The 16,759-nt window shown below is 39.3% G+C and overlaps 2 protein-coding genes across 4 annotated transcripts in view; one reads left to right on the forward strand and one right to left on the reverse strand.

Annotated features, from left to right (window-relative positions):
• NCOA6 (nuclear receptor coactivator 6) overlaps positions 1-9,388 on the forward strand; it is a 67,168-nt gene extending 57,780 nt beyond the window's left edge. The window contains exons 13-16 of one of the 2 annotated variants that reach the window (XM_042465841.1): positions 2,613-2,666; positions 6,622-6,658; positions 7,426-7,574; positions 8,745-9,388. In XM_042465841.1, the coding sequence (XP_042321775.1) occupies positions 2,613-2,666; positions 6,622-6,658; positions 7,426-7,574; positions 8,745-8,791 (287 nt within the window). In that variant the 3' untranslated portion in view covers positions 8,792-9,388. The remainder of the gene's footprint in view (positions 1-2,612; positions 2,667-6,621; positions 6,659-7,425; positions 7,575-8,744) is intronic. The other variant, XM_042465843.1, reaches the window with a different exon arrangement.
• ITCH (itchy E3 ubiquitin protein ligase) overlaps positions 1-16,759 on the reverse strand; it is a 603,853-nt gene that overhangs the window by 221,091 nt on the left and 366,003 nt on the right. The window lies entirely within an intron of this gene.

A 16,759-nucleotide genomic window follows, 5' to 3' on the forward strand; every position in this document is an offset into this window, starting at 1 on the left:
AATAATCCAGTTTGATGCCACTTTAGCTGCCCTTGGCACCATATTGTGGAATGCTGGGACTTGTAGTTTGTTGTGGCACCTGACAGAGAAGGCCAAACAGCTTCTCAAAACTACAAATCCCAAGATTCCATAGCAGCACGGAGCCATAACGGAAGTTCAAGTGGTGCCATTCTAATGTAAACGCTCAACCCCCTTTTTGTGTCTGGGGGGGGGGGCTCTTAGCCTCTCAAAATGGTGGCACTTAGTCTGGACCCCCCCCTTCCCAAAATCCTGGCTACATCCCTGTATATAGGTGAGTATTAAGAGTATATATTTCTGATTTTTCTTTTCTGAGGGAAAAGGCAAGGTCATTTTCATTTATGATCTGAAACATTTCTAGTATGAATATCTAATAATATGCAGATATAAGGGGAATGAAGAAACCATTATGAAAGACAAAAAACTTTTCTTCACAAACACAAGTGTTTCAGTAGTTCTTAAATGTTCATTAGAGGAATACAAGGAAAGGAAAGCCATATTGTAAACAAAACACATCTATTAAACCATTTATACAGGCCTATGTTTTGTTGTATTTTTGAATGATTTGTTTTATTGGGTTATATCAGGATTTCACATGGTTAGAGTAGCGCCATTGAAATCCTTGAGGCTTAAATAATTCATGGCTAAATTAAGTCTAGTTGATGTGAATCTGGTCTAAGTATGATCAAGTCTGGGGACTTTAGTGCACAGGCCCTGGAATGGGCCTGTTGCGTTCTAAAAGGGGACATGATGGGGATGGGAGGCAGCATTGAACGCATCTTACTGCACATGGAGAATGCTATTGCCGCCGCCAGACATTCCCATTGCGTTCCGGATGTGTTTCCCAGGGGGCGATTTTCAGGAACGCTTCAGAAGCGTTCCTGAAAATCACCCCCTCTGGGACACATCCGGCAGATGATGGGAATCTCCAGCAGTGGCAGAAACATTCTCCCTGTGCGGTAAGATGTATTCTATGCTGCCTCCCATCCCCATCATGTCCCCTTTTAGAATGCAACAGGCCTGTGCAATAAAGTCCACTATCCAATCCAGTAATATATTAATGTTAGATACCATGGTTTATCTCTGGACAAGAATGAAGAGATATGTATTTTTAAAAGTAACAATGGATTTATTTTATGAACACAATGATTGCTGTGTCCTCTTCATCAAATGTGTCTGCCTTGCCTTTTTACTTCTGTATTTCTATGGGGAAAGCACTGTGGCTATTAAAGTCACTGATTCCAGTAAATTCCAACAAGGTTCTAGCCTTTGAGTTTGAAAAGCAGATCCTACAAGGACAAACACCTATTGTCACATGGGACTGCTCAAATAGAAGAAATGGAATTCAAACTTTTAATATTTTTTTTTAAATGCCCTCTTCTGTTAATCAACTTTCCACATAATAAATATGTTCAGAAACCCTGCACTGGAAATAGCTACATCTTCCAATTCTATAGCTCTCTTCCACCAACATGGCTATGTCTGTGTTTCCATAGAGCAATGGTGACTGACAATACATCCAGCCATTTTCCTGAAGCTGGGGATCTGCGGGGCACTGTGTCATTGCAGTGGCACAACAATGTTAGAGTTAATTGTGAAGTCGTACATAAACTTTATGACATGGTAATTTCTGAAAAGGATACCAGCTGTGGTTTCTTAGTATTTATATGAATTGCTCTTTTAAATCTCAGAGAATGATTAGATGGTATTGGTATTTGTGTTATTGCAGTATTTTTTAAGGTCTGCATGAGAAGATTTTGGGGCAGCATACAATAAAATCAGTTTCAACAATTTAGAGTTAAAAGAGTAAATGATAAACAGTGTAAAACAATGGAACAATACAGTGGACTCATCCCATCTGCAGGGATTTGGTTTGGCATTCTGTATTATGCAGTGCGGTGATGTGCGTATGGATGTGTCAGCATGCACACACTGCCATTGAATAATATGAGGTATGGCAATCCATGGGTGGTCAAATCCACTGATATGAAGGTTCCACTGTATAACAATTTATAACAGGTAAAAACAGCCAGAGAACCCTGTAAACTTGCATGTTGCATGTTGAATAAAATCATTAGAGTACAACGTCTTTAATAAAAAGCCATGTTTTAACTTAGTGCTGAAATGCTGAAAAAAAGAAAACAGGATTCTGATCAAGAGTTTAACTTGATCAGCTCTAGCTCTGGTATATGCTTCCACCATATTCTTTAGTTTGGGGATGTGCCAAGAAAAATTGATAACCTATACTGGTTAGCTTTAATAGTTATAACTAAGTAAACTATAATGCAGTTGTATTCATTTATGATGTGCTAAGAATATTTGACAGCTTTTAAAATGTCACTGTTTTATCGTTTTCAAAAGCTTTTCTCTTTCTGGCTTATGACATAATTTATCTATCAGGAAGACACTTTTAAAATCAGTTTTCTGTTTAAATTGATTATATTTGGGAAATGCTTACTTTGCAGCATAAAATAGCACAGTATTATGTTTGGCTTGTTAGTGCTTACTTTTCATTGATGCTTTGAATAGATTCTTATTTTTGTTTTCCCAAGGCTGAGAAGTGCATTGGTAATTTGTAATCTCTCATAATTTAGCTTCTTCAGGTCAGACTCCTGTTGCCACAACGGAAAATACTGTTTCAAGAACAGGTATATTTTATCTTACATCACAGTTGCACCAACTTTTTAATCCCCAGGGGCCACACTGAATATCAGCTGAGGGACTGGAGACATGTGTTGACACATGCTTCTTTCTTTCTCACCTCCACTCAAGACTCTTTCAAGTGTGTTCTGAAACACCATAGAGCAGTCTGCAATCCACACATCTTTTTCTTATAAAAAGCAAAGAGTAGCGTAATCTTTAATTAAAATTTTATTTTCATGTTAATATTTCCTTTCGTTTTTTCTATTTCATTTCCTTCTTAATGTATAGTTTTCCCAATTTCATTTTCCTCACATCCCACCTCATCTTTCATCATCTCCTCAGATCTCAAATGCCCAGAAATACCATCAAAAGAATTCATAAGGCAGGGATTATACAAGCTGTTATTTGTTAGTGTCTACTGGAAGATGTTCTGCCTTCCACACTCAAGGGAGAAAGTCAGAGCGCCTCTTGCAGAATGGCTGCAGGTGGACTCTGGGTGAGGGCATAGAGCATCTCTCAGAAAGGGAGAATTCTAAGACATAGCTGTGTTAGGGCCCATTCAGACTGACCTTTTTGCGCTGGAAGGAACTGGGAAACTTTGGTTTCCCCCTCCCCAAATCCCTCCGGAAGCAAGTGCTGACTACCAATCAGGGTATTTTAACCCTTAATGCCCACTTGGAGAAATCGGGTTTAAAATGAAGGTGCCTGGCTGTCAATCAAATTTAGTTCCGGGATCGTCATAGGTGACGTTTCCTGTACTCATTGGGCAATCAGAAGTGTGCTTTCCCCCTCCTTTTTTTTTTTTAAAGAACCAGGCTATGCTATGCGCAGATGCTGTCAAATTTAAAAACCTCCTTTCTGTGTGTGTGTGTGCTGTTGGGGTTTGGGTTAGTGCAGGTCATGGATCTTCCCCTGCCTGCTTCCGTTTTCAACCCCAAAATGCAAACAAATTTAAAATTTTGTTTCTGTGTGTTGGGTCTGTGCAGGTCATGGATCTTCCCTTGGCCCCATTTGCCCCAAAATGCAATCCAATGCCATCTCTGCATCCTCTCTCCTTGCCTCCCCAGAATGCCTCATCATCATCATCATCATCATCATCATCATCATCATCATCATTATTATAATATCCTCACCTTGGAATGCCATGCATCCATTGCTTTACCTCAGCTACCCCTGAATTCCTTAGAGACAGTAGCAAAAGCATTCTGTATCAATTTGCCAAATTGGAAAGAGCAACCTTTGTAACATTCACATTGTAGCATTCGCATAGGAAAAAAGGCTTTTGCAAATGCCTTTTGCAAAGTGCCTTGCTGCTGGAGGCGGAAATGAAAGGGAAAGGGAAACAGGCAGCTAGTAGCATTCTATCTATATATATATATACCTGAAGCTAAAACCACGCGCATAGTCTGCAAAAAATAATAAAATAAAGAAAGAAAGAGAAAGCTTCCTGGTGGGAGAGCAGAGGCTTGCTCCATTTGGTGCTCTCTCTCTCACCTGCCCTGAACCTCCTCCTGCTCCATTACCCCGATTGCCCTCCATGCCCCCTTCTCTCCCCCAGCTCTTCATCTTCCTCTTCCTCCTGGTCCTCCTCCCCAATTCTCCTGGCACCCTTTGGCTCCTTTCTTCTCCTCCCAGTCCTGCTCCCGATTGCCCTCCATGGCCCCCTGCTTTCCCCCGGCTGTTTCATCTTCTTCCTCCTCCTGATCCTCCTCCGTCTCTTGGGACCCTTTGGCTCCTTCCTCCTCCTCCTCCTCCGCCCCAATGAAGGGGAGGGAATGCTCGCACTCTGCCCTCCCTCTGACCTAAATCCCTCTCCTGAACTTGACTCGATCATGATCGGGGGCAAGTTCATATTCGCCGAACCTGGGTTTTTTCAAAAGAGACAGCTTTCCCCCCAATAAATGACCCATGCTAAGGGGCATTTGCCACGAAATGCTTGTGCATGCCTCTAAATGGATTGTGACAGATTCGGGGTGAATATGAACTTCACGTACAAGAATCGATTCCTGATCCGGATTAAAAGGTAGTCTGAATGGCCCCTAAGTCTGGATCAGTATGGAAAGCAACCTTATAGCATCTTTGAGATTAACTGAGGGGTTGAGCAGATGGGTCAGGAAAGCACGGGCTGAGCCCATCCTTTTCTGACCAGGGGACTAACTCGTTTTGGTCCTCATCCCCATGCCACGGACCCACTACCACCACAGACCCCTTACCTTACTCCTCTGTTGCAGCTAGTGAGAATTGCAGAACAAAAAAGTCTAGGGGGAAAAAGGAGCAATGATCATAAAATAGTAATAGTTTTATTGGAAGCAAACTAGAAGAGTTGGATAAAAAATGGGAGGGATAGGTAAAATATAGTCAATCCTGCAGACAGACAAAAATGCTGTGGTCTGTGTGCAGGGCCCAAAGATAAAATCAAAAGCTTTCAGTTTGGGTTTAGGGTCACACCTCTGTGTCTTCATCAGCAGCTAGTGAGAAGCCTCTGATGTTGAAAGGAGGCACCTGGCCATGTGGGTGTAGCCAGGTGCCCCTTTTCAGTGTCAAGAGTTGGCAATGGGAGGACTTCTCACTGGCCACAAGGAAGAGTAAAGTAAAGGATGTGTGGGTCATTGTTTTACATGGGGCTTGCCACAGAGTTTCAGAAAAAACTCAATGGCAAACAGTGGGTCATTTAGACCCGCATTAAGGCCCTTTTACACTGGGATTGGGCTAGATCCATCAGATCTGTATCTGATCTGCCAGAATCTGGCCTAATCCTGACCCCAGGGTTTTGGCCAAATAGGACGTTAGGCCAGGGGACCCCAGACTCCATAAGAAAGAAAGGAGGTTGTAGCATAAACTTTCATAGACTTAAGACTACTCTCGAATGAAGTAGAGTGCCTATGAACAGACCTTTATAAGCAGGCTGTGTTTGTGAATAACATTAGAAATGCAAAACATAGATAGGGTGATGAGGTGACAAGTTCGGTTTCATTACAATGCTAGTATTATATCCACATATTTCAGTATGTCAACAATGGGGTAAACAGAGACAATGGTTTCCTGGCATACATTATATATAATATAATATATTATATATACATTATATATTATAATTCTCTTGACCAGTTGACATCTCCTTTCTGTTCATTTGGTGGTGACCATTTGAGAGATTCACACACATCCCTCAAATGATCATGCTTCACAATAAAGTTGGCAACCGTCTAGTAGTAAGGACATTGTAATTATGGAACATAGAAAGCCAGACATGGCTGAGGCATCACCTACAAATTTAAGATGAATAGAGAAACATTGCTTTGGCACAGAGATCAGCTTGCCTCAATCTACTTTTGGCAATAACTATTATGTGTTGGATCTGGAAATAATTAATATTTCAGATGTCTAGAATTAATTGTAATGGAGAAATCAATAAATAACTTTGTAATGTTTTATCATAATTGGATGAAATTTTCAAATGTATTAGCCCAATACATTTAGGGTTGCTTCAGAGAAGACCCAATTCACTTTGAACAGTGTCCTAATCTCTATGAAGTGACTAGTTCAGTTTAGATTTCTGGACCAAATGTACTTGGATATGTCAGATTTAAAATTAAATCAGGAAATACCTCAATTTCTTTTTAATATTTTTTTGTTAGAGGTAAGCAAATATCTTACTACACTTTTAATCACAATTGGAGGTGTCACCATTCTTCTGATCACTTTCACCCAGTGGGGCACAGAACAGGTAGAGAAGAATTGTAATAGTCTGGTGAGTGTATAGTGGGCCCATCCATGACTAAAGCAGCCTTTGTTTTCTTTGAAGGCATATCCATTTTGCTCAAAAATGTCAATGGCTTGTGTTGAGTGACTCTAATATTTCACTTATTCTAATGTCAGTCAGATTGTAAATATTTGGATTTTTTTTAAAAATGTGCTTCAGTATTATACTAGACACAGTTTTTCCCCCTCTCTCTATTTCAGAACTGGAAAATGATTCTGCAGTTACCATTGGCCTTGCGTAAGTAATTGCTGGTAGAATGATGATAAAGAGTATACTTATGTGAAGGTTTTTGTGGATATAAGCATATTGCATAACTTTAAAGTGTTTCTTTTTTATATAATTTCCCTTTTTGGTCATGTCTAGTTTTGATATTTTTTTAATTGACAGTAGTTTGTCTAAAATACAAAGAACATGCTATTTGAAGGCTGCTTTCTGCAAGCATATTTCTGTATCTGAAATTATTCCAATTATTGGCAGAGTCTAGGATTTGTATAAAAGCAAGAGTATTGTCTCCCCCCTTTTTAAAGATAGTCAGCATGGGATAATGCTTTGAGTACTGAACTCTGCAGAACAGGGTTTGAATCCCCAGTCATCCATGGAAACCCACTGGCTGGCCTTCGGCAAGTCATGTTCTCTCAGCTTTAGAGGAAAGCAAAGGCAAGCCCCCCTCTGAACAAATCTTACCAAAAAGCCCCATGATCTTAGGGTTGTGTTGACTCGCCATTCTGCATATGGTTAAATGAGCCTACTCTGATTAGGACTAACCAGCAACCATTTATTGTAAAGAGAATGAAATGTTCTGGGGACCCATTGTGCAACTGTGTCCTAGACACAAAGTTTCTGCTTTACGTCTTGAGTACTGGCCTATATTTTTCTCAACGGAGTACAGTAGTTCTGTTCTTAGTTACTTTTTATCACCTGCTAAAATTACTATTACAAAGTAGAAAAGTTTAGCACTCATGCTCCGGGCATCATTCATTTTCTTTTGTCTAACTTTTTATTAGTAATGACCCAAAGGAAAATTGTGAAAAGTCTAAGACTCCAAGTAGAAGAAATTCAAGAACAGAGGAATCTACAGTAGTGCAGGAAACTATAGAGAATGGTCAGCGTAAGAGATCCTCCAGACCAGCATCCGCATCCAGCACTACAAAAGGTAAACTACAGTCTTCACAGCAAGGAAAGCTGCTTGTATATAAAAATCACACCTAATAGATTTACATTTGCTTGAGGTTAAACTTTGTATGGCATTAAGTGATGGTACTAGGAACTAAGAATGTTGAATACCCTTTGATTTTTTTCTTCACCCTTCTACTCTGCACCATTATATTCTTATAGAATGTTACAAAGGACATCTTTGAGAAGTCATTTAAGTATCTTTAATGAATACATATTTGAAAGATTGAAGGAGCTTTCTCCCTGAGTTATGAAAAACAAGAGATGCTTGGTTCTTCATCTGCAAAATTGCTTTTGCAGGATGAACAGACTCACCTTTACTGGTCAGATTTTCCAACCACTGTATGTAAATTCAGCTTCTGTATAGCATCACAATTTAGTGAAACCAAAAAACAGAATCTAGGCTAATCCTGTGCAGTTAAGAGCAGACTTACTTCAAAAGAGCTTTCTTGAAATTCAATGTGATGCTTGCTTGCTGTCTCTGCAGAGAACAGGATCATGAGGTGTAGGCTTCCCACCCATCTAATGATGTTCACATTTATCTGATTTAATTGAATGTGAACTACTACTGGGAAAAGTAAGATGTGGCACTTGAGAGCAGCATGATGTTCTGTGAGCCTGTTCCTCACTAAGAAAGATCTTGTGGGTTCTTCAAGGAATTTATCTCCCTCTGTGGTCTTTCTGTTCACCATACTGATAGACATGTTACTATGGGGGGGGGGGGAGAGAGAATAAAATATATTAAGAAAGTTGCAGAATTAATAAGACAGCTACATCATCCAGTATGTCATCCTATTCACATTTTCTAGGGAGTAAACCCTATAGTGAGACTTATTTCTTTGTAAAATATATTGAATAACAGTGTTACTTTGATTTAATACGTGGTTTATCTGTTGTACAACTTGTTGCTGATTTCAGCTTTTTTATTGAGCCAATCAAGTTCATGGTATGTGAGATTCCTGATTCCCACTGTAGACCTACATCCATGAAGTGAACATGTCACGTAATTTGCTGAGAACTTAGTGGACTATTACAAAAAATGTGGAAATAAAATTAGGAATAGTTTGTCATGATTTTCACTGCCTATTTATTTATTTATTACTTTAACAGCTCACAAGTAATCTTCCTAAACTGTTTTCCCCCCTCACAGAAACAAATACTAGTGGTATGCAGTCAAAAAGAAGAAAATCCAAATGAAATGCTAAGTGAATATGGAAAGCTTGTAAATGTGTGAATTTTACCTGTAACAATTCTGAGCTGTGATTTTTTTTTTTTTTTTTGCTGTATATAAAACTACCCCCAAACCCCTACAATTTTGTATAGTAAATAAATTTGTTATTTTGTTGTTCCCAATAAATGCAAAAGTGTTTTTTTAAAAGAAAGAATTAATGATGGGCAAATTTACATTGTTAAATTTTCTGATTTTGTAAAGACAACACTTAGCACACTAGATTTAGCATGTTGTAAAAAAATCTGAGGAGATAATTGTAAATTTCTTTCTACATTTTCACTTTTCATAGGACAAACTAGAGTACAGGGTTGTCTTTTTTAGATACTAAAATAATGTATTGTGCTATTGGTCAAGTACTGTATGTGAATAGCAGTTAAAAGGGTTATGAATGGCCCATTCTTGGAAATGTAAATAGTTTTATTATATAGTACGCTTGATGTATTTGTTTGTAGAAAAGGACCAGTGAAATAAAATGAAGTGGGGCGGGTTTGTGAAATGTGGATTACTTAGTGCTTTAAATAAATGTCATTGACCTGTAATTTGTACAGTATCTTATTTGGTGTCATCATTATTTTACATGTGGAGCAGTTTGATTGTTTGTTTTTATTGGGGTATAGTTTTTACTTTCATTTCCAGCCATTAAGTTTCACAAGGTTTGTGGATCCTAAGGTATGGATTTAAACATTATTCTAGTCGGAGTATCACATTATGCCTGACCACTTTCTCTTGGTTGTTGAGTGCTGAAGACCAGCTGGATGTAACCTGCATTTTTCCCAGGCAGAGCATTGGATGTTTCTTCACAGGAATTCATAGGCCTTTGTGTCCCTCTTTTCTCCACTGGTCCACCTGTCCCTAGACAGTCCATATATTTTGCTTTATTCTTTGTCCTATAAAACAAATACTTACCAAATATTATCTTGGCAGATACTAGCATTTCCAAAAGTCAGAGCTGGTATTGTTGTGCTGTCTCTGACACGTTGGTTTTCAATGTCTAACCATAGTTAATTCAAACTAGTTTTGCTAGGTTTGTACTTTAAACAATGCATAAGAAAGGCTGAAATAACTCCCCAGGAGTGTGACTACACAACACACATCTGCAGTTCTTGGTGTGATTGTTTTGGGTGCCTGTTTGACAGTCCTGTGAATCAATAATACATTTCTCCCCCTACCCAAGCCATTATTAGACCTGCATATCAAAAAAAAAAATTAATGAATGTGAGACATTAGGTTTCTAGCCACCTAAATACAGTCATGTAGCATTTATGGATATTTGTGGTTTGGCACATAAGAAGCAGTAGTATGCTGCCTTTGTTGTTGTGTGCTTTTGAGAGTGAACCTGTCATGGATTTTCTTGGCAAGATTAGTTTAGAGGGGGTTTGCCATTGCCTTCTCCAGGAACAATATGCGGATACATGGGGAAGGGGTAGTGGAAAACAAATAGCTAAGCTGTGAGAAGGCTGTGGGAAATCAAAAGATCATGAAATCATTGTGAAAATAGCATAGTATGTGAGGAGCTGAAAGAAGTGGCATGTCCCATTGCCTAAGGGGAAAGAATATATGCCTCCCCATATGCACATGTTCTCAGCCTCCCTCCTTTGCTTGTTTCATTCAGAAATGCCTTGCTAGAGGAGTCCTCAGAGCAAGGAAATATGGGTAGGCCCCTGGAGATAGCCTGTGCTCCCATGGCATAGTCAGTTTTCACAGTCACCCTGCACATCCTGATTTGTTCTAAGGACACCAGAGAGCAATGCATTTTGGGCCTCCCAGACTCCGGAAAGGTTAGAGCCAGCTGTTTTTCTGCTGCGGTATTGTTGGGGCAGGAAAGCAGCTGATGGTATTCTCCAGCAAAATTTGAATAGTTGAAGGGACAGTTTGTCAAATATTCAAGAGATTCAAAGAATGTACTCCATCTAATTACATTTCAACGGGACCATTCTCACAGTACCAATGCTGAAATAAATGGAGTATATGGCTGGATTGCTCATCCCTAAACAGCTGAAAGGCATCAGTTCCTGTCTGATCTTAGCAGCTAAGCAGGGTTAGCCTGGTTAGTATTTGGATGGGACACCACCAATGAATACCAGGTACTATAGGCTATATTTAAGAAGAAGGAACTGGCAAAACCACCTCTTGAGTATTCCTTGCCTAAGAAAATCCTATGAAATTCATGGTGTTGCCATCAGTCGACAAGCAACTTGAAGTCTTACACACACACACCTCAAATCCTGTTGGTTAGTTCCAACTACAATAAACCATTTCAATCAATCATTGAATGATGAGTCAACACTTAGGTAAATCAAATAGATTCAATAGATTTACTTTAATTGGAGCTAATATTAGAATTTATGCCTGTGTCAAAGTGTAAAATCCTATTCTCATCAATGTAATTTAAACAGAAGATTTCCTGATGAAACTGTATTTATTTGTTCCCATCTATGCAGGGAGATTATATACAAAAGCATTCATTGCATATAAGGACCTGAATACAGATAACCAGCAAATGTACATGGTGATGCTAATTTACATCCAGAGTGTTCATCTGTGTTCCAGTCAGTTTCCTGGGTGTGATTTGATGATGTACATTCCATCCAAGATGTAAGGCTAGTTCTTCATGACTAGGACACTAGGAAAGAACTACTTTTTTAATGCTCTTGCTGGTTCTGAAGCCTTGGGGGTTTACTCCTAAGACATGCTACATGTAACTATGTGCTTACACTAAGCCTAGTAATTGTGATGGCAATACCATGCCACAAAGTATACTGTAATGCCAGCAGTATTGGAATGTGCTACTTGCAGAAATATTTCAGTGTGTTATATTGGAAGATGATTTTCCACTTGGAATCTCTCTTTTTTTCTTGATTTACTTTGCAGGAGAAATTTTAATACTGTGGGGAGAAAGGTGCAAAAAATGAACATGATTTTGATACATTCGAAATGGAGACCTGAAGAACAGAAAGGATAAAGATTTGCGGGGGGGGGGGGGGGGGGTCTCTTCAGGGCATTGTCTTGAAAACAGTGTAAGATAAAAATGTAATGTCTACGATTTATGAAGCTTGCCAATCACCTTGCTGGCCAAAAATTGACTAGATTGTTACAGCATACTCTTAGACATATGTATTTTAATGCTTGAGTGTTGCTCCACTGTGAAAAAGGTTTCTTGGGGTAGGGGGTTTGAACTTGTAATGCTCTATTATAATATACAGTGGGCCCTTGGTATCCACTGTAGTTTGGTTCCAGGACATCCTGTGTATACCAAAATCCATGGATGCTCAAGTCCCATTAAATACAATGGCAGTAAAATGGTGTCCCTTATGTAAAATGGCAAAATCAAGGTTTGAGTTTTGGAAGTTATATATTTTTAAAATATTTTCAGGCCATAGATAAAAAAAAACCTGTGGATGTGAAGGACTGACTAATGGGAGTCACAAATCATATGTTTGAAGTAGACACCTATGGTACTTATGCCATGTATTATATTTAGATTGAAATCCATCATTGTGTGAATAGACTCTTTTCCTTGTGGCTCCCTGTTTCATTGTGATCCAACCTGTTCCATAGAAAGAGAGGTCAAATGTATACCACCCAGAGTTGAAGTTGATTCCATGCTGTATCAATAGCCTCTGTGCTACCATTATATGAAGGGTTGGTCTACTGAACTAGCATTTTGATTCCTAAATGGCATTTAAATTCAGGCAAACCCATGTGTTCCCTGTGTGTACACAATACAGTATATGTTTCTGAGATCCTTTGGAGACTCATCTTCCTACAGTGGCCCTGACAGTCCAATCCTAAGGAATATAAGCTCATGAAACCAAGTGTTGGTTTAGTGAGCCTTGCTACTTACTACGTGCAAGCTTGTGACTTCTATTTCTCCCTTATTGCCAGTGCACATGGGTCTGTTAGTTTCATTACAAACTAAAGGTACACAAAAACAAGCAATTGAGGACATACATGTTTTTCATGGTCTCTGTCATTGAAGTCCCTGCTTTTCTTTATTTTTAATACAAATGAGTGGTTCAGTCATTACTACACAAATCAGATGAACATTTCAATATCTTTGACTTGTATTGCCTATTGCAAACATCTCAGAATATTTCCCATTGAAATGAGAATGGGCAAGCACTCACCCACAATTTGTGGTTCAATGATAAGCTTCGCTACATTTTTATTTAAACACAGTTCTTTGCCCACTTGCCTCGTCAGCACTGCTTGCCTTTGGGGCCATTGTCAAAATATTGCTTAAATATATTTATATTTATACATACATATATATAGAATATATATATATATATAATGGTATGTACAGGATAAGATAGATGTCTAAAGAAGGAAGTGAGTTACAAATGGCCACTCTCACTTTTCCAACTTGTTTCTGCACATTTGGAGTGGGCATACCACAATGTGGGCATGTCACTTTAGAGCGTGATCATATCTAGTGGACTGGCTTCAGTTGTGTTTTACAACCAAGCCAGTGGCAATTAAGTCTTTTTCTTCAACAAGCAGCAGCTAGTTCCATAGCATGTTGCTCAGATTACCCTGGCATATAATTTTTTTAAAAAAGCAAATAGTAGTTCTGTCAAGTTCATAAATTTCTTTAGAACATGCAAATTCATATAAACAGACTCACACACACAACCCCCCCCCCCCAAATCCACATTTCCTCTCCCTCTAAATCAAACAGTTCTTAAACAGGCATCTTTAAGGTAACAACACACTTTGTTTTGTCCCTGAGTCCATGCTATAAATTTTCCCAATACAAATTAAAAAGAAATAAGAACTCAGCCTATCCCATTAAGAATGCTGTTACATCCCTCTTCCAAGCATTCACTGCACAGCTAACCACAACATTAAACAGTGATTTTTTTAAAAAAAATTTTTTTACATCCTCTCTGTTGTAACATATTTACACATGTGCACATACACATACACAAATGCACACACAGAAGTTGTTAGTTTTAAGCACCTTTCCTTTGACATAACACTGGAGACTCTTGTAGAGTTGGTGTTTTGGAACACCATGCCAGGAACTGGTAGTTGAATTGTGAAGATGGGGACATTAGATGGCTCTCCTGAACTAGTAATCAAAGTGAAGTGATGCCAAAATTTTACAGATGTGCCTGTTAACAATGTTCATGAGAAGCATACTTTATTCAATAGACATTTGGACATTGTGTCTGCAATAATAGGCAGAGGAGTGTGTTTGTGTCCATAATAACAATTGTAAATCTTATTCTCGGAACATGGCTATGAAGTACATATAAGGCAATTTACTTATGGGACATGGATGTCTTGGAGTTTAGTCCACGCCATATGGAAAATATTAGCTTGCAATGCTATTTTTGAATTCAGCTGTTACCATTCATGCTGATTCCACTTTCTCAGCACTTGTGCACACTGTTGCAAATAGTTAAGAATTTAGAGGTTAGTTGCACTTGGGAAAACTTTGTCCCTTAACATTAAAGTGTTAGAGAAAGGTCTAGATCACCAGTAGGAATGATGTGGTTCTCCAGATGAGGAAGGCTGGAAGTTGCAGTTCAGTAATATCTGGAGGGCCGCATAATTCACACCTCTGCCCTATATGATTGAGAATGAGGAAGAGGGCAGCATGGGTGCATTGTTTATTGATACATGTATTTAGATTGTTGTTATTAATGTGGCAGATTCTGAAAAGGTAAGACAATATTAATTACTTTCAACCAAGCTATTTTGCTCTTCTAGGAAGTTTTGCTGCTTATAGTGGCTTTTCTTCGCTTGCACTATCTTGCAGGACCAGAACAGTGGTCCCTATAGTACAGCTTTCTTCAACCTGGTTGTCTTCAGATGTGTTCTCTGACTCCCATCCAATTTCCCATGTATTCCCATTTGGGCGGATTGTAGTTCAACTCCACTAGTCAGCACCAAATTGGGAAAGCTTGCTCTGGTGCAGCAATCTCACTCCAACAGTAGGCATGCCAGATGCCTTGGGAGGTTGTTGACAGGATGTGATGCCCAGTTGTTCGCTCTGAGCATCCCTGAGCATCAGAGGTGCAAGATGGAAATATTAATGCTATATTTTTAAGTGTATTAAAAGCATGTCCATGCGTTTTTAAACCACTCTGGAGTATGATGATGATGTGAGTTTGGTTGCTATATGCTACACAGCAATCATCACCTCAGACAAAGAGAAAAGTGAGAGAATTTGCATTTGTCAGATACAAACCTCTCCCTTGAGTATCCTTTTAAAAGGATCAGTGCGGATCCTTTATTTTATTCGTCATCATCATTGTTGAAAAGATAATCACTCCTGCATTTCTTTTTGTGCACTGTTAAGATCAGAAGGACCGGTCCAAATGTGTAGGCACTCATGAGATACTGCAGATCCCCTCACTCAAAATTCCTTGCATTTGTTCTGACAGGGTTCATGAGAGGATTGTACCATGTCTCCCACACACCAACATTTGAATCAGCTCTTAATTCCAGTTGTTTGAGTGCACATTTTAAGGATTCAGAGCTTACTTCTGTGGAGCTTGAAGGGATTCTATGGCAGGTTACAGACCGCCGAAAAGCGGCGGCCTGCACCCGCCCGTTTCCCCGCCAGATTGGGGCCTCAGCAGCCAGAGCGGCAGCCGCTGAGACCCCGATCCACCGCTTCCCTGCCACCTGGAAAGGGGTGTCCTTGGGGCTCCAAGCCCCAAGGACACCCCGCGATGGCAGGGAGGAGAAGAAAGGGGCGCAGCCCCAATACGTCACAACCATGCCGCCTCGTTTGGAGGCGGCGCGGTCGTGACTTAGTGATGGCGGCGGCCGTGTGGAATGGCCGCCGCCATTTTCTACACGCTCATCGCGTACTTTAAGGCCCGTTTGTAACGGGCCTATGATTCTATGATAATACTCAGGACTCATTGCTCAGAGTAGAACTACATCACAATAATTTTCTTGGCTCTCATAGGAGGGCTACCCAACTAGAAAGTGCCTAATGCTATGACCCTTGTAAGCACACACTGAAGAAACTCACTGAAATCAACAGAATTTTCTTCTAAACACTGTAAATTTGAATTTGTTAAATCTGTTTAACAACAATTAACAATTTGCTGAAGAACTTTTTAGACAAGGAAAAAAGCTGGTTTGAACCTCAGAAACAATAGAAAGGAAAAACCCAATCTTGTTAATATTTAGAAACAGGTCTTTCTGGAGTTTTATTGGTTATGCTTTTGTATAGAATGTGAATACTGGAAAAACTAGCTCAGAATTCTATACAGTTGAATATCAAACTCAAAATTCAGTTTCCAATATCAGAACAGTTGGGTTCCTTTAGACAAAATTGGGTGATCCATATGAGAATTTTCATATGCACAATTCTCTAAATAAGACCTTTCCCCAGATTGCATTTCAGCTCTTCAAATAAAAATCTCATTGATCTTTCTCCCCACCCAGTCTCCAGGACTGCTGCAATAATAGACATTTAATGAGAAATCAAAGAGGCAAAAGGATGTAAACACTTCACAGAATTTTAAAAAATGTGAATTTTGTGTTTTAATCATATGCAACACATTCTGTGGCCACTCCCATGCTGGTTACCCTTGACTCTACTTCATACTGCCAACTAAACCACTTTCCTAGTAAGTCACAGGAGAAACAAAGATGAAAGGAAATTGCTCCTCTGACCACTTGAATTTTGCCCTGGAACCGTGATCAAATTGATAACTTTTGCCAATCATACTTCCCCCCCCCCCTTTTTTTTTTTTGTTTGTTTGTTTGTTCATGTTATAGATCAGCTACATAGCCTTCTGGGGAATGGAGAAGCCTTAAGTGATAGCACAAGTGGTTCAAATTTGAAAACTGGTCTAGTATTATCTTTGGGAACAATTCATGATTTTGGTATGCCTTTCTTTGCTGCAGTTCATGGAAGTAACCTTAGAACTGGTAAAAAGCAGGAGTCAAGAGATGCCAGCAAA

Source organism: Sceloporus undulatus, chromosome 4 (assembly GCF_019175285.1).
Source record: "Sceloporus undulatus isolate JIND9_A2432 ecotype Alabama chromosome 4, SceUnd_v1.1, whole genome shotgun sequence".
Taxonomy (NCBI): Eukaryota; Metazoa; Chordata; class Lepidosauria; order Squamata; family Phrynosomatidae; genus Sceloporus; species Sceloporus undulatus.